The sequence below is a fragment of the Coccinella septempunctata genome, chromosome 1 (assembly GCF_907165205.1).
Source record: "Coccinella septempunctata chromosome 1, icCocSept1.1, whole genome shotgun sequence".
In the NCBI taxonomy this organism is placed as follows: Eukaryota; Metazoa; Arthropoda; class Insecta; order Coleoptera; family Coccinellidae; genus Coccinella; species Coccinella septempunctata.
In genome coordinates, this window is record NC_058189.1 from 34,055,498 (window position 1) to 34,079,621 (window position 24,124).

At 34.5% G+C, this 24,124-nt stretch overlaps 2 protein-coding genes across 2 annotated transcripts in view; one reads left to right on the forward strand and one right to left on the reverse strand.

The window, feature by feature from the left end:
- Nucleotides 1–1,925: 1,925 nt before the first annotated feature.
- On the reverse strand, nucleotides 1,926–23,218 carry LOC123322989 (basic helix-loop-helix transcription factor amos-like). The gene is made up of 2 exons (XM_044911140.1): nucleotides 23,199–23,218; nucleotides 1,926–2,571 (listed from the first exon to the last, which is right to left on the reverse strand). The coding sequence occupies exon 2, from the start codon at nucleotides 2,544–2,546 to the stop codon at nucleotides 1,926–1,928; it is 621 nt and encodes a 206-aa protein (XP_044767075.1). The 5' UTR covers nucleotides 2,547–2,571; nucleotides 23,199–23,218.
- The window catches only part of LOC123311634, a 70,550-nt gene continuing 68,747 nt past the window's right edge, over nucleotides 22,322–24,124 (forward strand). The window contains exon 1 of the mRNA XM_044895700.1: nucleotides 22,322–22,458. The gene's annotated coding sequence lies outside the window, so the exon portion shown is untranslated. The remainder of the gene's footprint in view (nucleotides 22,459–24,124) is intronic.

The window sequence follows — 24,124 nt, forward strand, 5'->3', positions numbered from 1 at the left end:
ACGTAACCACAAAGAATCAACTCAAAATAAAAATACTGAATCTTTGATTGGCACCGACATACAAGGTGATTAATAAACATTCCCTTCAATGAACCTTGAACTTATATGTAAAATTATTTCAAATTTTACAGTTTTGTCACCCTTTTCGACTGCCTTTCTGAAATTTCTATCAAATTGGAAAAACAGAACCGGGCTAGCAAAATTTCAGACTTCCTATACTTGAACAATATGATTTTTATGACTGAACTAGTGTTGTCAACAAACCAGACAAAGAATGTTCCAAAAAATTCTTACTTTCTACTCTGAACCAATTTTCAAAAATACGAGGGCCAGTAGGAACCATTGTTGCAGATACCGTACCAAATATTTATGCAGAATCTAAGTTGGGAATTTTTTTAAATGGGCTATATTATAGCCCATACGTGAAAATTACAATTATTTGTTTTCTCAATTTGAGGGAAATTTCAATTAATAGCAGTCGTAAATGGTGACGAATCTGTAAAATTCGAAATAATTCTACCGATAAGTTCAAGATTTATTGAACTAAGAAGTTTCACTCCTAAGGGAATGTTTATTTATCACCTTTGTATGACAATGCCAAGCAGAAATTTGGAATTTTCATTTTGAATTAATGGTTACGAAAAAGAAAAAAATCATAATATCCACTTACAGGGTGATCCAATATATACTTCTACAAAAATATGAAAAGTCTGAAATTTTCCCAGTACGGATCTGATTCATTCGATTTCAGAAATATTGAAGAAAGGCGATAATAAGGGGTGACAAAACTTCAAAATTTGAAATAATTCGGTTGATTTGTTCGAGAGTTATAGAACTGTGAAATTTCACTATTTCACTGTATATCCCAAACAAAGGAACTCAGGCCATTGAAACCTTCTAATACGAGTCCAGCCTGATGCCATTCATTCATGGTATCCGTTTGCCTCATTCTTCCCGGAGACCCTGTATAAAAATAACAAATTTTCAAAGAAGTGTCAGAAGTTTTCTGAATATCGTTTTCGTTTTTTCTTATTTTCTAATGAATGAGTACTTATAAATCTATGGGAGATGATTCCCCCAATATAAGGATTCTGTAACATTCATCCAACAACTGAAGAACGGAAGAATCATCACTTGGAAGACCGAACCTGGTCGAAAAGCCTTCCCGGTCAAAAGAAAGATCTGAAATATTTTTAATTCCAATAATAATGGCAAATTGGCTAGTTCAATTCAACTCTTGATGATATTTATATCAGCGGGTAGTATGCATCTGAATTAAATCAGTTTATTTATTTCAATACTCAAGGGATTTCTGAAGATGAGAGTGATTCTACAACAAAATCAACAGAGATTTTTTTGACACAGAGATGATGTTCTTAGTTATCATCAAGCCTTCGAATCAATTTGATGAATGCTGTATTATATAATTTTTTTTCACGTTTTCTGTTCTTCTCTAGCCCAGGATGAAACTCAGTACTTAGTAAGCCGATGCTTCAACCATCAATCCATAGACGCATAAAATGGTTAGACCTTTTGTTGCTGAGGATGATTCGGTCCTTAACGGGTTTTTAAACAACCCTTTTTCATTATAATGATGAAATATTTCGTTATTTGTAGTCGAAATTCATTGTCGGACAAACAAAACGAAATGGACTGATATATTAATACATGGAGGAGGAGAATCTATAATCAACTAAACTCAATAGTTTTTACAGTTTATTTAGGTTTACAATAACATCTGTACTAACACCAACAACAAATGTGTGACTTTTTAATTTATTGCTGTTGGACTATTTGTACAATACTTTAGAATAATACATTAATATCGAAAAATTCTATTTCGAACAATTTTCTATATATAGCAATTTTATTTTCAAGTTATATAGAGATCAGCAATTGTTTGTTTTCATCCATAGGAATTTAAACTATCTATCCATATGATCTAATAACTCCCTAAGAGAAGTAATGTACGTTAGTGCCATCTGCAAAGTTTCGAATTTACTCAATTTATGCTCTTCTTCTAAACTCGGTATGACTTGCCTCAAACGGTCAAAAGCTCCATTGAGACTACTCATTCTTCTTCTTTCTCTGGCATTGGCAGCTATTCTTCTTTTTCTCATAACTGAAGGGGAAAGTGGTTCATCTTTCATTCTTCTTCTTTTTCTTCCACGAATATTTCTCGTAGAGGAAACTGTGTTCGGATACATACTAGTATTTATATTTCTTCTCAAAAGGTTGGAATTATATTCTTCCTGTTCATTTGAGGTATTGTGGGAACTATGTTGAAGATAAGAGGATTCTCGACTGTATTCTTCATTTTCCAATTCATAATCGATGGAGTTTGTTTTTGCATAGTCCAGGTTACCATCGAATGATTTATTTGATGATACTGAACGGGATGAATTGCACAGATATGAGGCGTTGTAGTTAGAAGATCGGTAATTTTCATGGCTCCTGATTATAGGATCTCCGAAAAAATTGCTTTGCAACTCATTCTCGATGGTGTTATCTATGAATCTGTCAAAGTAAATCTTCACAAAATCCATTTACTCTGGTAGAAGAGCAGCGTCTCTGAAAATAAATAAATGTTTGCAAAATGTACATCATTACATGACTATTTCAACACTAGCGCTACCCGTGCGCTTCGCAGGACAATTTTTTTTTCAGAAATTCATCTTGCTTAATCTCCTCGTTATGAGAATACATACTGGGTGTCCTCGCCATGGGGCAGCTCTAATTCTATTAAGATTAAAAAAAGAGTTTGAAATAAAACTTTCTTCTTTGTAAGTAGAGCATTTCCTGAATCCTGAAATTTTTTAGAACTATACAAAGTGTTTCGTTTCTTCTGCACAGCTATCAACTTCGTTATTTTAACATTTTTGAATTCCTTGTTGAATTTGAATATAAGTCACACCTATGTCTGAATTCTCAACGGTTTTCGAGAAATTTGGCTTTTTATTAATATTTTGACCGTTTCAGGTACTCACATAAAGGACTATAGCTCCGTCCCTATTCTATGTAATTGATTCAATTTTGGAGAGTATCTAGTCAATAAATGAAACACTAAAAATTTTCCTTGTAAATAACCATATTATATACAGGGTCTAAGAAAACGTAGATCCATTATCAAAACGGAAATTCATCGAAATCTTCATTTTTTAAATGGCAACTCATATTTTTTTTCTGTTCGTCATTCAAAACAACTAAAAGCGAACAAAAAATGTTTAAGTAATGAACAGAAAAAAAATATGGGTTGCCATTTAAGAAAATGAAGATTTTGATAAATTTCTGTTTTGATGATGGATCTACGTTTTCGTGGACCCTGTATATAATATAATTATAATATTCACAAAGAAAATTTAAAGTGTTTCATTTATTGACTAGATACACTCCGAATTTGAATCAATTACATTGAATAGGGACGGAGCTATAGTCCTTTATGTAAGTACATCAAACTATCACAAATTAGATATTAGCTGTAGCTGTTGAAAGAGAAATGGTTTACTGTTTCGTGATATTATCAACATCATTTTGATTATGTAGATAAAAGTTACGGTTTGCTGATATACTTATATGTATACGAAATTTGGTAAAAACCAAAAATTATGCGTTATTGATTGACATGTGTATCTAGAAGAGCCTGGAAAAGTTTTCGACGGCAAAAAAAAACAAAAGGAAAAGTGAGGAAATTTTGTGTGAGATAAAAAAAAACCAAAAACATCTATACAACCTTCCGTCGGAGATTCCTTTAAAATAGTCTAGTGACGGAAATAATTCAATTTTTCACTCCGTTGCTATGGAAGCATGAGCAGTTGCGAAATACTTCACTTTTCGTAACTGGTTACGGAAAGTGAAACGTTTCAAAAAGTGTCAGTTTTTATAGATATCAACATTAGAAAAATAATTTTTTCAAAAATGAAAGCATAATGGAAATTTTGCAAATTTTACCAAAGTTTATTGTTCAACATTAGACATTTTTCCTTGGTGTGTAAATGGTGAAATCTATGTAATATTTTAAGGAGTTTTAACTGTTTGGTTTGATCCTTAAAGAGATTTTTTTTCATTGAAATAAAATTAAGTATATTAAGTGATTGCGAAGTATCTGAATTTTTGCAAACTTTGTCTAAATTAGGCATCATCCCTCGAAAACATAAAATTTTCTTTAGTCGTTGAACTTGATAATCCGCTTCAAAAAAACACCTTTTTAAATAATTTCGATTATTAATCGCATAACATTTTTTCTATTATTCGTTGGCTCTGAAACCCGCATTATCGTTGGATTTGATTGACCGACACTACTTGATGAAAATCCATTATTAAACTTAAACACTGAATTACATAATTCAGTACATGTTTCACTTTACCTTCAACCATTTGAAGATGCTGCTGTGGTAGCGAAAGACGTGTACCTAGTGGTTTGAATAACCACTGTTGTTGTTATTACCATAATTTTTCATGTAATTCAGTTTTTTACATTCGGTTTTCGTATGTGGAGTTGGCACAAAACATTGTTTATCTCCAAGCTATCGACTTGATTTTTTTCAAACTATAAATAGTATAGATAATGAGCACACCCTGAAAATATCTTCACCTAAAAAGAAAAATTTATAATTTCAGACCCATTCAACGTAATACAATTCAACCATCTCTTCTCGATTCCCTGAGCTTTAACACATATTTTGAATTGCAGACGAATACGAAGTCGATGTTCTATCGCCTACTACAATTTTTTTTAAATGGCAAATCACAAATTGCAGTAACCAGACTTTTTCAAACGCAACACCCAACATTGCACCATGATGGTGCTTTTCGTCAATATAAGGTTTGTGGATTCTACAAACATTTTACAAAATAAGAACTGCGGAGTTATAAAAATTAACAATTCTAGTAACCTTTACATGTAAAGGTTTCCTGTTCATGAACAGGAAAGAGTAAACCATATGAAGAAAGTTTTGAATCAAGGCTTATTACATATGAATGCTCGAATAGCAAGTATTTACCCATCAATTGAACGAAAGGCTTATGTGATCCTTTAATTCATATGATATGCAGTTGTCGGACCATCACTAAAAATCCTTTCCTTCACGTAACTCCAAAGAAAGCAATCCATAGGATGTTTTTATTACAATTTCGAAAATATTTTTTACTCATAATAACTTACATAGGTAGATGTCTGATTCAGAGTTTACGACACCGGCCTACTAGATTCCTTAAAAACCACCCACATTTCTTATTTTGCGACATATTTCGAAAACTTCACAAAGTAGACTCTACAAACCACCGACATGCTTTTAAAAAATGTCATGCAATGGTGCTATACTGGGTGTTGGATCAAAAAAAGTCGCGTTATATTGCAGTTTCCAATTCATCATAAGAAAAATTTTAGTAAGCTAGGGAACATCGATTGGAAAAATATGTTAAATGGTTCCAGAGTTATTAATTATTTTGTGCATCCATTCATGAAGCTATTTTGACCCGTAAATTGACATAAGTCAAAAAAGAATGCAAATAATTTGGACTTGGCGAATCAATCATTTGAAAAAATTTATATGAAAACAAAATTATGGACCATGTACCATGGACCATAGGTCACCCTGTATAGTATATTATATGAAATCAATCATAGAAACGAAAATAATTCTAGACCTATTTTGCCAATTTTTTCCTTAATAACAAGAATAAATCTATTTACAATATTTTTTTCAAAACTGAAAGTGACGAAGGGCAATTAAATTTTTGTATTTATTCTTTCAATTCCAAGGTTGTTTTTCTTGGAAAAATCATGCAATTTTCAACAATGCGAAAAGGCAATATTTTACTGATAGTTGATAGTTTTGGAAACAAAAACTTTTTGCTCACCTTTAAATCCAGATAAATTGTTTGCGGATAACTGTAATGGTATGGAACTGATGATAACATCGAAATGCTATATTACAAATATCCTATAATTTCAACTTTGTCACTGGGTTACTCTCGTGGAATCAAAATCACATCATTGAATAAATCTCAGAGAATGTCGGAAATAATCAACTATGCTTCTTATTAATTGGTTATCGAAAAATGCTGATGAAATAATAACTGGAGCGATTCAAGAAAGGGTTCACAAATTTGAGTCGTGTGACTCCACGCGGAAGTTAAAATTCGTCTGATGGAACTGACCCATGTCAGTGGATATCTAATAGGGTGGTTGATTCACCCTGAATTAGATGATATCCCAACAGGACCGTAATCAGTAAAAGGAATTAAATAACTAGTGAAAGGAAAAGAGAAATATAAATAGCATAGCTGTTAGGAGAGCGTTTTAGAATTATACACGAACTTGTCAAACTGATGGATAAAAAGCATATAATTCATAAATATCTTCATTTTTCACAATTCTGTAAGAAAAAATCCTGCATTTTATTGCATATTCACATGTATTTTTTAATTTTAGGTTTTTTTTTATGTAGAACGTTTAATTTCTTTAGCTTATTTGATTAATTTTCAAGTTATTCACCAGTTGTCGAAAATAGACAACTGTTGATTATTATGATAACTCATTATACTTTTTATCGAAGGCGCAATGTATAACAACAGATCTGTTTTAGGGGAACGGTTACCAAGAAATTAAGTCTATCGTAATTTTATATCGGAAAAAGCTGTGTAGTTGTTTCAGTTGAACATTTCGTTTCAAAACAAAAATTATTACTCCATAGTGAGGAATATAATTTCAGAGGAAATGACAGTCTCATCTTAGCTCTAGGAAACAATAACGGTACTTTTAGCACCGACCTCAATATTGTTTCTCAATTAGTGATCATCACTTTGAGCATGTTCTGTAATTCTTCTGAATGAAAACGCTACCAAACAGACGTACCTACCACTACCAACAGTAACAGCTTGAACAAAATTAGTTTTAGAAAAATTTTGCATTCGCAATTCAACAGATATAGTTCGAAATCGACAAGATTTTGTTAATGCTATATGAAATATTCGAAGCACGTCTGTGAAGAATTGGTATCCTTTTTTGAAATTGTAAGGTTTCAACATTATTCAATAGATTTAGTGATTCCCTTGTTATTGTTATGAACGAATTCTCCAAACTTCCGAGTTCGGACCTGTGGAGAAGCATCTGTTCGCATTTATCTTCTTGTTTCAGCATTCGTTTACGTAATTACCTGAATACCTTATGGTGGCCACGTGCCAGTGGAATTTAAGAGGGAGCAAAAGAGACACCCCTATTAGGCACAATAATTACATACATGGCTCACTATCCAATGTATTGTCTTATTTTCATGCAATTGTATCATTAATCTGTCCGAAAATGTTTGTATATCAATAATCATTGTGAAATAATACTTAAATCTTACCAAAACTGACATTTTGTGTGGTACGGAATAACTGGAATATTTAGACCTCCTTTCACAAATTCAGAAATATTTTTGGAGGAAATTTGTAACGACAATGTTATTTCTCTATGAAAAATGAAACCTCAGATAATGTTTAAGAATGGAACATTAATAATGTGCACATGAACAGGTGTCTCAAGTTCCATGCTCACTAAGAGCATTTCGAGAAATACATACATATAATACCTACTCAGAAAAAACCTTCTAGGAGCCCCGATGTCCTTTTCGAAATAATAAGATATCAGGAAACAGATCATAGATATCCGTTTTCGAGTTAAAGAGCATTTCTGAAAAATGACTGTTTCAAATATTTCGCCATATCTTTCATATCTTTGTTTTTGTTTGAGATAAATACCTATACGAAAAACTGTAAAACATTTTTTTAGCAATTTTAATGATTTATGTTATACTCGTAACAGATTATAGAAATTAATTACCATTTCGGAGATACAGAGAAAAGTAGGTTGTTTTTAAATTGGACACTTCATTTTTCAACACAGTTGTAAAGTTGGCCCTAACTCTTCAATTTGAAAAGCTTCGAAACGCATGTTAAACTCCTGACAGTTAATCCCCAATTGATCCTACTCAAAAGTAGATGAGTTGCATACAGAGGCCTTCCCATATGGTTTGTACAGGGTGTTCCAAATTCGATGTCCAGTGAAGAGATTTCGGAAAGCAGAAGAGCTAGACAAAAATTGATTCCACGTTTCCTAGCTTATCTTCAAAGAATCAAAGAATGGTGGAAACCGTAGCCTTCCATACTACGATTCTTTATTTTTGAGCTATAAGCCAAAATTGACATTTTGATGATTTTCAAAGCACATAGCTTTTTTTTTCTATGAAGTTACAAATCTGAAACTTGAACTTTTTTAGGAAGATTCTACTGACCATTTTTCAGGTCATTAATTATTGTGTTAATTAATCAAATTATCATACTTTCATCAAGTACCCTTTGATTTCATTGATAACAATAAATTATCATAGCATAGAATATGTTACGTAGAAAGGTGGGTATATAATCCGAGGCATTTCTAATAATAATTGTCAATCTCTAGAATTAGTTCAGCTCCTTGTTATTTCTTTTCTCATTGAAAAATTTCGCATAATTATGTTTTGTTAGGTTGGCTAGAGAATGATTTACGAAATTTCGGATATTATAACATCATATGGTTTGTATCAATATAAATAATAGAAAATGGTCAAAAAGCTTTTTTTCAATGTTTCTATGGTTTCTACTTTTGATGAGAAAAATGAGCATCTTATGATTACCACAATCCCCTTCTATTAGTCCTGTCATTTCTATGCTTCTTACTCAATTCCTCCAAGATTCAAATTGGTAAAAAGCAAAGAAAGAATAACATTGCCGGAAAGAGGCTGCTCTTGTTATAGGAAGCTCTATTTTTCTGTTCTCGTCCAAAGTTGTAACCATAGAAATATTGAGAAAACAGGTTTTTTACCCTTTTCTATTATTCATATTGATACAAATCATATGATATTTTATATTCTTGAAATCAGTAAAAATTAAGCTTTCAAAAAATTGCACAGAGATCTAGCGTTTCCATTCAAAAAAAACATAACTTTGAGTCATAGCTTCGTAATTAAAAAACCTGCTAAAAGGGCATGCACTCCACTGGAATCTACTTAAAAAAGTGCCTATATAATGATTTAATTTCAGAGCTCTATCATCAGTATTAGCTGAGATATCAATTCAATCGCCATTTTTCCAATTTTCGCTTATAACTCGAAAACAAAAGAAGGTGGCCAAAAATAACTACTACTCTTGTTAGTTACTCAGAAAAAGAGAACGAGAATGGGATATCAGATTTTCTCTAGCTCCACTGGTTTAAAAGCTGTAGTGCTAAAACATCGAAATTTGCCCACCCTGTACATTGTATAATTTCTCGCTTTTTCCGTGGTGGTTCTATAGTTATTTTCATGTTCGAAATGAATTCTAATTTGTAAATATCCTTGGGTTCTAAATCCACAAAGAATAGAGGAAGCGGAAATTTCGATATTTTATCTCTTATATTCATTAGCCCGGGTGTCCACTGGAAGCGTATTCGAGCGGCTACACGCTCTCGCGAAACGAGCGTTTGTTTGTAGCCGCTACAAAACAGGTGGCGCGGCGCTACAGAGGTTGTCCACTGAAGGCGGCTTCGTGCGCTCAATTCAGTGTTGGAGCCGAAGGATCGTTCTCAATCCAGTATTGCTTGTTGTTTGCGATGGCTGCAATTTTTATAGCCAAAATCAAATCGAGAATTCAACCATCTCTTCTGTCAACCGAAGAACGGACCTTATATATTTCCCAACTACTACTGAATGAATCGAATTTTATTTGTACTGACAATGCGATGAAAACAACGAGAAACGAATCTTCCAATAAGTATTCAATTATTTGAACGACTCATCCAGAAAAACTATTCCAGGTTTCCTCCTCAGCTAATTTTTTGGTGGCCAAAATGCATGTTTTCGTTTTTTTTTTTCGATTTTATCTCCCTGGAAAACTGAATATAAACAAAGCTCAATTTTTTTTTAATTATAGATCACTAAATTCTCGATTGAGGCGGCGTTCTTCAACCCGTTTCCATATTAGAGTATATAAAAGTTTAGCCAAATATCAGAGATATTGTCGTTGACTGTCCATGACCACGAAACGGTCTATGACGTTTTTAATTTGAAATATTAACGAAAAACTTGTATTTGTGTAATGAACGCATGTTTTCAATCGATGTGAAATTTAATGTTTTACAACTTTTGTATTCGTTTTTATACTTCTCTCATATATAAGCTGCTTTCAAAGATTTTTCCGAGAAATTGTATGACCGAGCGTGAAACTGTGAACAACATTCCGCCCGTTCCTAAAATTGTTTGAATCTGAGGTAGATATTTTTCTTTTCTCGTTTGAATTTCCATAGTTCGAAAATTTGGTGATTTAACTTGTGAAGTTTCGGATCGTTTTTATTTTTTCAAACTAATAGTTCGAAAGAAATCCTTAATAATGTCGATATGTAAACATTGTAATCAGTTGGCGACAACTCGGAAATCGGCTAGTGTCATATGCGGGGGATGCCATGAATATTTCCATGTGAATGGAATTTGCTGCGATGTTGCAAAAAATCAGGTGTCGGTATTGAAGAACATGCCAGGTACAATGTGGAGGTGTATTGAGTGCAGAGATAACACATCGGATCAAACCGACTGCACAGCTGTCCCAAAATTTACTGCCGATTCCCGCGGTTCCTCTACTCCTCGGAGATATCCTGCTGATGTTGATGTGAGAACTGTTCGTGAGGATGATTTAGATACGATGGGCCGGTTGGTTGATGAGATCCAGAGACTTCGCGATTCCGTCAACTTCTGCTCAGACAAGATGAGCGACTTCGAGATTAAGCTCAATGGTTTCAGCGAGATGGTTGCCAAAGTTAACAAGTTAGAGAAGGAGAAGGAATCTTTAAAGAAACAGGTATCTGTTCTTAATAGAAGAATAGGTGTAATTGAACAACAAAGTCGTTCGAATAACTTAGAAATTCAAAATATTCCTGAAAAAACTAAAGAAAATCTTCATGATGTTATACTTAAAGTTGCTTCTCATATTAATACCGACCTCAATATGTCAATGATCGAATCTATTTCGAGAGTTCAATCTAAACTTACGAACAAGCCTAAAAATATTGTTGTCAGATTTGTCTCTAAGTCGAATCGTGATAACTTTTTGGCTGCATACAAGGCCAAAAAGCAAAGTGATGGCGGGCATTCAGGAATCTCCGTTAAGGATATCGCTGATAAGATTTATATAAATGAACACCTGACCATGGAAAATATTGTTCAAAGAAGTACGTTCTGCTGCGAAAGAGAGGTCCTATAAGTATGTATGGGTTCAGAATGGTAATATCATGTTACGAAAGGATGATACATCAAGGATAATCCACGTTCATCACGACTTTGATTTGTCCAGGCTTTCGACTCGTTTAAGTCCTTTTTTTTTAATTCTATTTAACCATTATGGATTTGAACATTTATTACCAAAATGTCCGTGGTCTTCGAACTAAACTCAAGGATTTCAAACTGAATGTACATGCTAATAGTCACGATATCATTTTTATAACTGAGTCCTGGCTTCATTCTGGTATATTAGATTCGGAAATTGTTGATCTGAGTGAATATTCAGTTTTTCGGCGCGACAGAGGTTCAACTTCTAGTGAAAAGCTTGAGGGTGGAGGTGTATTCATCGCAGTAAAAAACTATCTTCAGCCCTCACCTGCTCGGGGTTTTCAGAGTGACGCTGAAGATGTGTGGGCTCAGATTTCTCTTGGAAATCAAAAAATCTTATTATGTTGTGTTTACCTTCCACCAGGTAATAAAGAATCTGCCTTATATTTTACTTCGAAACTTGAATCTCTACAGAAAAAGTTCGAAGGTTGCTCACTTCTAATTGCTGGCGACTTCAATTGTTCTTCGGTGTCTTGGATCCCTGGCGATGCTGACGATTGTTTGGAGGCTGCAAATGTTGAGCCTAAATATCAGAGTCTCATCGACATGTTTTCATTTTTAGAGTTACAGCAATTTAACACTATTAGAAATTTCAAGGATAAGATTTTGGATTTAGTGTTTTGTAATAGGACTCTGATACGCAGCGTTTCACATTGTTGCAGTCCATTGACGCCGGAGGACGGTTTTCACCCGTCACTTGAGTTCTTCGTCCGCACTGCTCATCATTCGAGAGATTTGAGAGGTAATAAGAGTGATTGCTATAATTTCAAGAGAGCCGATTACGATCTGATTAATTCAAAAATTGATAACATTAATTGGAATGTGGTACTGAATAGTGATGACGTTAACACTAATGTTGATGTCTTTTATAAACGTCTTCAAGATGTACTTAACGAAGGTGTCCCCAAAGTAAAAGTTCGCAAAAAATATCCAAGCTATTTCAGTCACAGGACAATTAAGCTGTTGAAACGTAAGCAAAAGCTTCATAATAAATGGAAGGTGTATAAAGACCAGCGGCATTACATTGAATTTAAAAGGTTGAGAAAACTCTGTAAGATTCATATTAAAGAAGATTTTCATGAATACGTTAACAAAATACAATCTGAAATCGTTGTTAACCCTAAGAAGCTCTTTTCGTTCATTACCACTAAAGAAAAAAATGTTAGTTTTCCCAGCGCTATGACTTTGAACGGCGAAATCTCTAATGGAGGTCATGAATCATGTGAGCTTTTTGCAAAATATTTCAAAAGTGTTTACGTTGAACCATCTTCTAGCTCACAGGTATCATCGAAATTAACTGAGAGTTCACATTGTTCTCGAAATTTTTGTGGTCTTCAGTTCTCTGTAGATGAGGTTGAACAGGCTCTGAAAAAACTAAATAAAAATAAGGGAGCTGGACCCGACGGCATTCCCTCATACTTTGTCTTTTTTTGTTCTTCTTCGTTAAAGTATCCACTAACTTTAATTTTTTATCAGTCTTTACGAAGTGGTGTGTTTCCTGACAGATGGAAGGAGTCATGTATTGTTCCCATATTTAAAAGTGGGGACAGAAGTAACGTAATGAATTATAGACCGATAAGCAAATTGTGTATTTTTGAAAAAGTGTTTGAGCAGCTTATTTATACTTCACTTTCATATTTAGTTGGTGACCAAATAATCCAGGAACAGCATGGATTTCTGAAGGGGAGATCGGTTGAGACCAATCTTGTTGATTTTGCTGAGTTTCTCCATGATTCCTTGGACCTTCGCATTCAAGTCGATGCCATATATACTGACTTCAGTAAGGCATTTGATAAAATTAGTATAGAACGGCTCGTATCGGCTCTTGCTGGTGTCGGTGTGTGTGGTGTCGTGTTGCGATGGTTCAAATCCTATCTGACGAAGAGACGACAGTTTGTGTCAGTTAGTGGTTATTCCTCTGGAGTTTTCGAAACCAATTCTGGGGTTCCTCAAGGTTCCCATCTTGGGCCACTTCTTTTTTTGATTTATATAAACAATATATCAAAATGCTTCGAGAGTTGCAAATTTTTACTTTTTGCTGACGACCTTAAGTTGTTTATGAGGGTGAGGAGCCTTGAGGACTGTGTTCAGCTCCAGCGTGAGCTTAATAACCTAATACGTTTTTGTCGTGAAAATCATCTGGTCTTAAATATTTCAAAATGTCAGGTTATTACATTTACAAGAAATAAGTACCCTATAAAATACCCGTACTGTCTTGGTGGTGAAGAACTGTGTAGAGTAAGCCAAGTTAGAGATCTTGGAGTAATTTTCGACTCTAAACTGATTTTTGACGCCCAGGTGGAGGCAGTAGTCAATTCCTCTAATAGACTGCTTGGGTACTTGATTCGTCAATGTCGCCCATTTAGTGATTTGACTACTCTAAGAACTCTTTACTACTCCTTCATTTTCTCCAAATTAAACTTCGCTTCAACTGTATGGTGCCTCCAGTATTTGACATACATTGATCGCATTGAAAATGTTCAGAAAAGGTTTCTCAGATTTCTAAGCTTTAAATGTACTTTTCGCCTTGTTCCTGGAAATACTGAAAATTATAATATCAGGCTCAAATTTTTCAACATGATCAGTCTTGAGGATCGCAGGAAGGTTAATGACATCTTATTCTTCGTCAAACTCCTTAACTTCGAGCTTCATGATAGTAACCTTTTGCGTCAAATTGATATTAATGTACCCGATAGGAGACTCAGACGTCCAGATATTTTCCATCTCAAGTTTCGAAATACCAGATGCGCACAGAATTCGCCACTTCAGAGAATGACTCATTTGTGTAACGGTGTGAATGATCATTTCAATTTATTTTCCAATAAATCTAAACAGTTAAAGAAATCCTTGAAAAATCATTATTCATTATAATAGTTCGATGAATGTATCGTTTCTTGTTTTCTTTAATTATATATATGTTTTCTTTTGTACTATGCTATTTTTTTTTCTTCTCTCTCTTTCTTGATGTTTCATTTTTGGATTGAGTTCAATTGAGTTGTTTTTCTTTTATTCATTATTATATGATGTTATACCTCAATTTATGTACATGTGGATACAGTAGTGGACTTTAAACAGTCCGTTGTATTCCTTATTTCTAATAAATAAATAAATAAATAAAAAATCAATATGAAATATAACATTTCACAATGTTTTTGCAAATTGTCCCAACTTTGGGATCCATTAGTGAGGAAAAGTACACACTTGATCTCATTCGACGTAGAATTCAGTGCTCTATAGCTTTTCTCCCAAGTAATTAGTCGATATCCGTATTTTTTGAGGACATATGATTGAAAAATTACAAAAAAACCCATTTCTTGGCCGCCAAAAGTTATGCTCAATTCCTTTGAAGGAAAAAACCCAAGATTATTTAATTCGGTCACTGATGAAGCCATTAAAACAATAGAAATCTTTTATAGGCACAAAATCCCTATTGAATCTCAATTTAACCGGACTGAAATGAATGAGCTCAACGGGCGTGCTCGCGCTACACTCGCGTACGAGCTCGTAGCTGCTTGAATATGCCCACTCGAGCCTCGAAGTCGCCTGCAGTGGACAATGCTGTATTGAAATACGTTACTTGGGATCTGTAGCGGCTTGCCGTACGTTCACGCTCGTTTCGCGTGAGCGCGTAGCCGCTCGAATACGCTTCCAGTGGACACCCGGGCTTATGTTTCTGACTTTGACCCCCGATTTTTCAATTTCATCTTTTATTGCATTCGTAGGAATGGTGGAATGTAAATGCCGGATAACAATACTATAAGCTCTTTCTTGCTTGATTTGATATGTGTGAAAAATGATATTTTCCTCCCGTAGAAATCGAACTAAACTTCTGTATGTTTCCGGTTCGTTTACATTTATCTTAATGCTATTGTTAGATAGGGTTTTGGAAAAGAACTGTTCGTTAGCTATAACATCAGATAGTAGTTCAATCATTTCATTATAATTTGTAACACCATGTATAAAAATTGGTGGTGGTTTGAAGACTCTTTCAGATGTTTGTGTGGTATTTGTATCGTTTGATTCATTGTCGAGATACGGAAATCTATTTTGTGTGCTGATTTTTGGATTTTCGAGAATCTCAGGAGAAAGGCACGAGCGTTTAAGTTTTTTGACTGTTTGCAAAGAATTTTTCATATTCATCGTTTTTGCAGCATGGAGTCCTTCTATCTCGACACATTTCCTAGCTGTAAAATCAGATTATTTATTGCCTCCTTATATCATATCGGTATTTTGTTTAACTTCTGCGCAGGCTTCTTCTATCGTCTGTCTCAAATGCTCCCTTGAAGACTCTAGTATGGGGGATGTTCAAACGTTCCCTATTCTTATGGTACTTGTTGTTGGATTATCTATCCAGAATTTCTTATTGTTGATCTACTGTACGCTCATTACGTGTAGTTACGTTAGGGAATCTTCATGTTGTCGCAGATAATTACTCACTTTTGCGAACGTTCCTTTATGGGTATTCTTTTTCTATTGGGAAATCACTGACAATATTCTCGCACTGCTGCTCTGGAATTTCCATTGCACAAGCCATACAAGAATATCATATCGAAATATGTACTCACAATTGATGTAAATCTGAGCCATAGGTCTAATTTTGAATATAAATTTGAGTACCCACCTCTGATTCTTACAGCTATAATGGCAAGAATATGACATCTTTTCTTGAATTCAATTAAAACAAATATCCAAAGCGAATTCACTCACGTATTACATTTTATAACACGGTTTACTTTATTTTAATCTGAATTCGAAATGTAATTTAAAAAGAATTCATATCTTGATTATGCATGCTTTCAATTACTTTTTCACGCACACTCAGTGGGAACTCAGAGTTAAATGAAAAGGAGTTGAACAGAATAAAAAAAAAATCAAAATCCCGGCAGATTACAATAAATGATATCACCAAGAGAATAAAAACAGTACCGCGTATTCATGAATCACCCCGTATCTCCGAAACTAATTGCCTTAGGATAGAAAACAAGCAACACTGAAAGGCCTGGACAGGGCCGCCGTCAGGACCGGCAAACCGGGCACATTCTGGGGGCGGTAAATCAGTTGATAAGACGATACCAATTTTTTAACACAAAATTTTTTTTTTCAAAATCGAAAAGACGAACATTATTAATTATTATAGTGAAAACGAAAAGGCGGATTTTTGCGCTTGGTCGCCAAACAATTCACATATGTTCTCAAAGTACCGAATAAAAATGCATTTCAACCAGAAACAAGGGGAATACCACCAGATCGAAAACGATCAAATATGCCGCATTCTATCGAAGTTAGCCTGTAAATATCTCCACCGCAGCGGCCACTCAATGGCCCTTTTTTTGAGTTAATGCTCTCTAGCCAGTCAGTCTCTTCAGAAATAATTTTAATATTCTGTTTGTGAATCTGAATTCGAAATGTTAATTTCTGGGAGGAATTTAAAATACATGAAAAGCAAGAGTACCTATCAACCTTTTAGTCCTTTTACAATAGTATATCGTGTTTATACGAATTGAGATTGTTGTAGATTTTCATATATCTCTTTATCTGTGGAGTTTAGAATTTCAAATTTAATCATATTGAATTGAAGGTATCATACAGTAAATAAATACATACAGTGAAACGTTTGAAAAATACAGATATAGAACTATCTGTATTTTTCAAAGGTTTCACTGTATGTATTTATTTACTGTATGATACCTGCACCGGCGTAGTTAGCAGATATATAATCCACTTTTTTGTATTCTTTTTTTTATCGTTTTTTTAGATTCAACATTTACTCAATTTATAAAAAAGACTTATCTATAGATATCTACCTTTGAGCAGGTTGTATAATACGATATTCCATAAAGAATGCTGTACTTAAACTCAATATAGTCACAGCAAGGTGGCAGAATATCATTTTGCGGGAGCGGCGAAATTGTTTTGCGGCAAAATTTCTGGCGGCGCAGCGGCCCTGGGCCTGGATGACCTTCAGGTAATGGCCAACGACTCATGAAACACCCTGTATAACTCTATTTTTCCAACACCGCCATTCATTTCAGATCCTTTGTCCACATACTAGTCTGAATAAAACTTGGAAAGAAGTGAGAAGATCTGTGAAGTAGGGGTTTAAATCTAGGTAAGAAGGATGTTGAGAAAATAATTAAGTTAATCTCACGATGAGAAGTTGAAAATTCTTGTAAACGCAAATTACTCTTTACAAAAAATATATTTTTCGTCGACCTAAACAAGAAATGACATGTTACGTACGAAAAGTCGACTATTTTTGAAGGTAAGTTTTTTCGTCCCCATGCACTTTTCGTCCGCTCTTATCCTCGCTTAGTTCCAAATGCGAGAGTGGCGAAATTGATTAAATAATCAAATTCGAGAGCCAGAATTTCATGAAAACATAAGTGTCTGTGACATTAACAGTCATTTGCACTTGTCAAATTAATTATTTGTGAAATCTGCTGTAGATTAAGCTAGTGAATTAAGAACATGGCTTGAAAAAAACTGTTCTTTATAATCAAGAATGGATAGTTATAGCGATATGGATAGGAGTAACACTTCTCCAGAGATAAGGCAACTACGCCGAGGTTCAATTTACAGCACCCTCTCCTGAGGGGGAACAAGTGTGGGGATTCTCACTCTCCTGAGCTCGAGACCCACTACAAACCCTTAACTGCTTCTTGAATATTGGTTCCGGGCATTTGCCTATAAACCGTTCATCTCTTTGTCGGTTTTCTTCTCGTACACTATCGTGCTGGGATTTATGTGTTTATCCTCTATTGGATAACACTTTATTGGATTTTTCAATAAGTTTATGTTCTTATTTTAATCTCTTCTTAATTGATCTCTTGGTCTCCTTCGGTAAATTCGCATTCTCCTTTTGTCTTCCTCTGGGTCGTAGTCCACTATATAGTCTCCTTATTTCTTGATTCGGATGGTTTTTCGCTGTTTCGAATAATTTCTCTGCTTTTCTGTTCATGAATTCCGTTATGGTTTCCCATTTTAGGTCCCTATAAATCTGTCTATTCCTGACAAACCAAGGTGCATCTATTGCACATCGTAGCAGCTTGTTTTCAGTGGCCTGAATTCTTTTGATGTGGCTCTTTGCCGCGAAACCCCAGGCAGCTGATCCATAAGTCAGTTGAGGCCTAGCAAAGGCTTTGATTATCTTCAATTTTGTCTCTTTCGACATGTGGCTTCTTCTTCCTATTAGAGGGTAGAGTCTATTCATCGTTGCTTTCGTTTTGTCGATTGCTTGTTTGATATGACTTTTCCAAGTAAGTCCTTTGCAGTGACGGCTCGTGCCCTTAAGATGTGGGTCGGCCAGACCCAGGATATACGAGGGAATATCCTGGAATAAAATTAAAATCTACTTTTTCAACCAATAACTGGAAATGAAAACGCGGAATCCCACGATAATCTTTGTTTTTCTAAAATTAAATATTGATATATTTTTTGTCAATTAAGTTTCTAAAGATAAGTTGGATGGGGTTGCGGCTAAAGGGTAGAAGAAAAATATTCAATTTTATTTCCCCGAAATAAGTCCAATCAGAAGTCAATTGACATGTTTTTCAGCATCTTGATGTTAAGTTATTGGTTGAGAAACTATCCATTGATAGAAGAAGAAGGTAATTGAAAAGCAATTGGTAAGTTTCAGCGTCTTCATTTTGAGTGGTTTATTAATATTGAAGAAATATTAATTTTATTCCAGACTAATGCCCCATCCTGTACATATAGTCTGATTTTCTTTATACAACCGCAGTGTATAAAAGTTTCGTTTTCATTGCGATATATAGACTTGTTTTTGGAGAAAGAATGTACTGCACTTCTTTGTTTTTGCCAAGCTTTTGAATAATAGTTTTATTCTTCTTCGGGGTTTTTCTGTAAATACCGATAAAAAATTTATTACAACACAAAACATCAACGTCAATACTAATCAAAATTTTAAGTTCGCTGGAACACATCTACAATTTTGATTTTGAGTGATAATGTACGTATTTTTTCTTTCTTTATTTCACCATTCCTCCTTCTACTGTCACAAGATCTTGTGACAGGATGCAAAGTTTGTTTCGAATTGCTACTACACCAATTATTCAACAATCCAAGAAATTTAGAATCCACTCAAATTTAAAAAATGAATCGAAGAAAACTGATAAACACCTGCACCCTTTTCTCTTATTCTACGACACTGACCTAGGGATGGGCGAAAAATATCGATATATCGAAATATCGATATATCAAAAAATTATCGATAAATATCGTCGATATTTTAAATTCCGATACTATCGACTATCGATATTTTTTAGTCATATGCTGATTTCTTTGTGATAGATTGGTTCTCTGCAAATGGAAAAAACCACACTTCATTCATCTACCGCTAACAGTTTAGATTTTATAATTTTTTCCGCGTAGGTCCAAAATTTCCGATATTCAATCGACCATAACTTAAAAACTCAATTTTAAAAAATATCCGTTTGCATATTCGTGTTCTACGCCCCAGTAAGAATTTGGTTTTGATCGGAGACCAACAATATTTTTTTTTAAATCCATACAGTATGGAAAATTTGAAAAATTTTCGATCTGTGCGATTTCCATCAATATTGGTGTATTTACTAAATCGAGGGCGTAGATTACGAATATGCGAACAGAATTTTGCTGAAAGGATTAGTTTTTAAGTTATATAAAAAATCGTAAATTTTGGCCCTTGGTTCCAGATGAAATGGGGATTAGTCGGTAATTCCCAAGGCAAAGAAATTACTGGCTCTATGCTTGCGACACATTGTAGACAGACATATCCGATCTTTTAACCTATTTCACCCAAGTGTGGCGATCATTCCTAGATGACTACATTTACAGTTATTTGATCCCTCATTGATTTTGAAGTTTTTTGGCATAATGATGGTTTATCATGATTCCATTCTACAGTTTCGATTTTAGCACTACAAAATTAATTTTTTTTAACCTCTGGTTGATTTTGGCGCCCCCTTAAGCTGACGCCCGGGGCAAGAGCCCCGCTTGCCCCCCCCTAGATCCGGGCCTGGCGGTTGCAAACCGTTGTCTCAACGAAGAAACTCTCAAGTAACGTTCTTGAATGGCAGTTGTTACCCGTGGTCTACCCTGTCCTGGTCTTCGGACATTCATATCTGTCTCCCTGAATCGCTGCAACATTCTGGACACACTTGTATGGGAAGCTCCAAAACTTTCTCCAATTCTTGTGTATGTCCACCCTTCTTCTCGCAAAACTACCGCTTCGGCACATTCCTCGCTTGGGTCAAATTGCGTGTTTCGCGTTGCAAAGCGATCCAGTGTAGAAAATAAAACGAAAGAAAAACTATTGATCACTAGAATTAATCGAGAACAACTGATTTTAGAATGGAGGCAAGAGGCAATATATTCAAAATCTGATATCATCTTTTTTTATTCCTGCTGGGAAAAACATCTGTATTGAAGAAAACCGTTGAAAGTGGATAACATATGCATGCATAATTCTGATAAAAATAATTAACATTGAGAACACCTTCAGTTGTAGAATAAATTTGAGATTTCCATAATGTGCGTTAATTTTTTTGCGCAGTGTAGTTCGGTCAAGTTGGCAGATCATTTTCTCTGATGATATGATGATGCGTATAGAACTTTGAAGATCACTTTCATTCCAGATATTTGAAAAGATGAAAATTTTTCTAATATGGAATGCATCACTTTCAGGAAATTTCGTAAACCTGAATTCAAATGAAAAGTTCCAAAACTTTTTCAACTAGTAGATAGTAGATAATATATTAATCTACTTATATACTAGTACCACATCTTTTTCAAACACCTCCTCAAATATAGACGGCTGTGCTAGTACTAGTATAGGTAAATATGAAGTAGTCATGGAAATTCTTTTTGTTTCCGCATTTTTCGAGCATGTTCCCAAATGTTCGGAATGAAAGTGATCTACAAAGCCTCTCTGAACACAACATAGAGGCATAAAATTCATCATATATTATCAATGAAAATAATCTGCTTGACCGAACAATTTTTGAGTTTTTTTCATTGGAAGAACAATTAGAGGTGTACGATGTATATTAGATTATTATTCTGAATGAAAAAATATGGGACTGAAATATGCTAAAAAAATGAAAGTTACTATTATATCACTGAAGTGGCGGACTGAAAAAAATCTTTGACTACGCCACTGCATTCTACATGAAAAAGTGTATCAAGAAAAAACATTTGTTTTTTCGGTATCACTGAAACTTTACGAAATATAGAGGCACCAATTCAAAGAGCCGAAAATATCCATCTTTGGAAAATCGAGGTTGGAAACGTACGATTCATGTTTGCCTAACTCTTACGGTTACAGACCTGCCATTCAATCCCATCGAATTTTGCCCACCCTGTATATACAGGGTTTCACTGATACCGAAAAAACAAATGTTTTTTCTTGATACACTTTTTCATGTAGAATGCAGTGGCGTAGTCAAAGATTTTTTTCAGTCCGCCACTTCAGTGATATAATAGTAACTTTCATTTTTTTAGCATATTTCAGTCCCATATTTCTTCATTCAGAATAATAATCTAATATACATCGTACACCTCTGATTGTTCTTCCAATGAAAAAAACTCAAAAATTGTTCGGTCAAGCAGATTATTTTCATTGATAATATATGATGAATTTTATGCCTCTATGGGTCAGCAGCCACTAATTGAAAACGGTAATTTACTCATTTTAGTTTGGGGTAAGTTTTTTGCGAAAGTACATTCGGGTACAAACGTATACAAAAACCTCGACAAAAACTTTGGTATCAAAAAAAGTGAAAATTCCAGTTTGGGGGAGTTGGAGACAGGGACCTTTGAAGATAATGAAAGTTTGCGTGAAATGGAAGATGAAAGGAACAATGAGTCCCTGGAACCAAATGAATTTTTCCTCCTTCCGATTTCTTTACAACACTTGATATGCGAGTAAAAATAAACCAGAGAGTGTGTAGTGGGTCAAGAAATTCAGCGTCTGCTTCTGCCCGGCGCAGTAGTAGACAACACGCTTGTTTTTATTAGAACTAGAATTCCTATTTTCAGTCTGTTCGTTTTCGTTTTCACTGAGCCAACCACCAAATATTTTGTGAGTATTATTTTTCATTTTGAATTTCTCCACACTTTCTTCCGCCGCCAGGTTGTCTGTGCTGGTTCTATTTCATTTCAATCTTGGGCGACATATTACAGCGTTCGAATTGCTGCGATATATAAATATTGACTAGCTAACCTGGGAAATTTAATTTGATTATTTCTGGCGTCATTAGATCAAAGAATATATTCAATATTCATGGACCCGATCATTTGGTTTGAAAACAGACCAGAGTTTGAATTGAGAACCGAAAAATTTCGAAAAAACTGGTGTACCTACCTACATACTCACTTATCATCGAAACATTGATCTTACAATATTTCCCATCACCTCATTACCACTATTGCTTCAAGGAATTTAAAGCTATCCTATTTAATGGACAAAAATTAATATTTTCTATCAGTTTGAATAACCCGGCGTAATGCGATAATTTGGGAACGTGAAACTTCAATTTCCTTCTATTTCGTAAGTGTTATCCTGTGAATAATGCGGAATCCCAGAGTTCTTTAAATAGCAATACAATAAATGGGTAAATATAGCTCATTATTCTGAAAAGATTCTGGAAAAGTCGAAAAGTACAATGGCAGTCATACTGTCTCATTTTGTATGTGATGATTTGTTAATTTCTGCAACAAGATTTGTTTGAAAAATGGGTATTAAGCAAAAATGAAGAAGCTTGTATTTTTTCGCTCCGCGGGTCCCATTTAATATAAGTAATTAGAGGGCAAAAAACTCACGATTTTAGGATGTCGTCGACCTACGTGGCATGACCAGGATAACTGCCATACGCTTTAGCGCAAATGATTCCTATAGATACCTACCGAAATTTGTTCAAAACGTATAATAACAATATTATAATTTACGTACATAAACCTTATTAATAATTATCATTACTAAGGCGGACATATGAATTCAAACAAAATAATACAGTTCTCATTTTGGATGGAGTTGTGTTGCCTGATGGGATCAAACACTCTTGTGTTTGATCTTTCGAAACTATGGTCAGCATCCACTCTTCCTTGATGAGACGGTCTTTCTTCCGGCACCCTCAGTGATGGTGCATCTCCGATTTATTTCGATTACGCATCTTAAATGCAGTTAAAATGGAGTGCCGTCAAACGGGGTGAAGTGGATCAACCGTGTTTTCTCGCTTATTTTATCGCACAACTCATAGAAAAAACTCTAAATTGGCGCGAAAAAAAACTCGGTGTCTACTGTTAACTCCTGAGATTAATAATTCGTGCTTTGGATACAATTTTGGAGAGTTAGTTTTCTCTCAAAAAAAAATTTCATACTCTCTCGAATAAACAATTTTTCTATAATTGTTCAACTTCAATTATATTTGTGGCAATAACTAGGATAGTTATTCTTACCTAAACTTTTGTAGGTTATGTATAAACTAGTTGGAATGTAATTCCTCATTTTGAAGTCAAATGAACCTCCACAGTTTTTTAGGAAAAACAATATATGTAACATCTATTAATAGTGAGGGGTGAAGTCGATCACCAATGATTGTAAAGGCCAAAAACTCAAGAATCTCTTTTTCATATATTCAAATGCAGAGGATATCGCCCTTGTGAAAAAGCAACGAGTAATTCGCAAAATCCACCTGAAGCTAGTTACACGTTGTCGGCACATTTTTATTTTGGAAACCAAAAAAAAA

Coding starts and splice junctions, on each gene's coding strand:
- LOC123322989 (XM_044911140.1), bottom strand. CDS start 2,546: ATGGATTTTGTGAAGATTTACTTTGACAGATTCATAGATAACACCATC.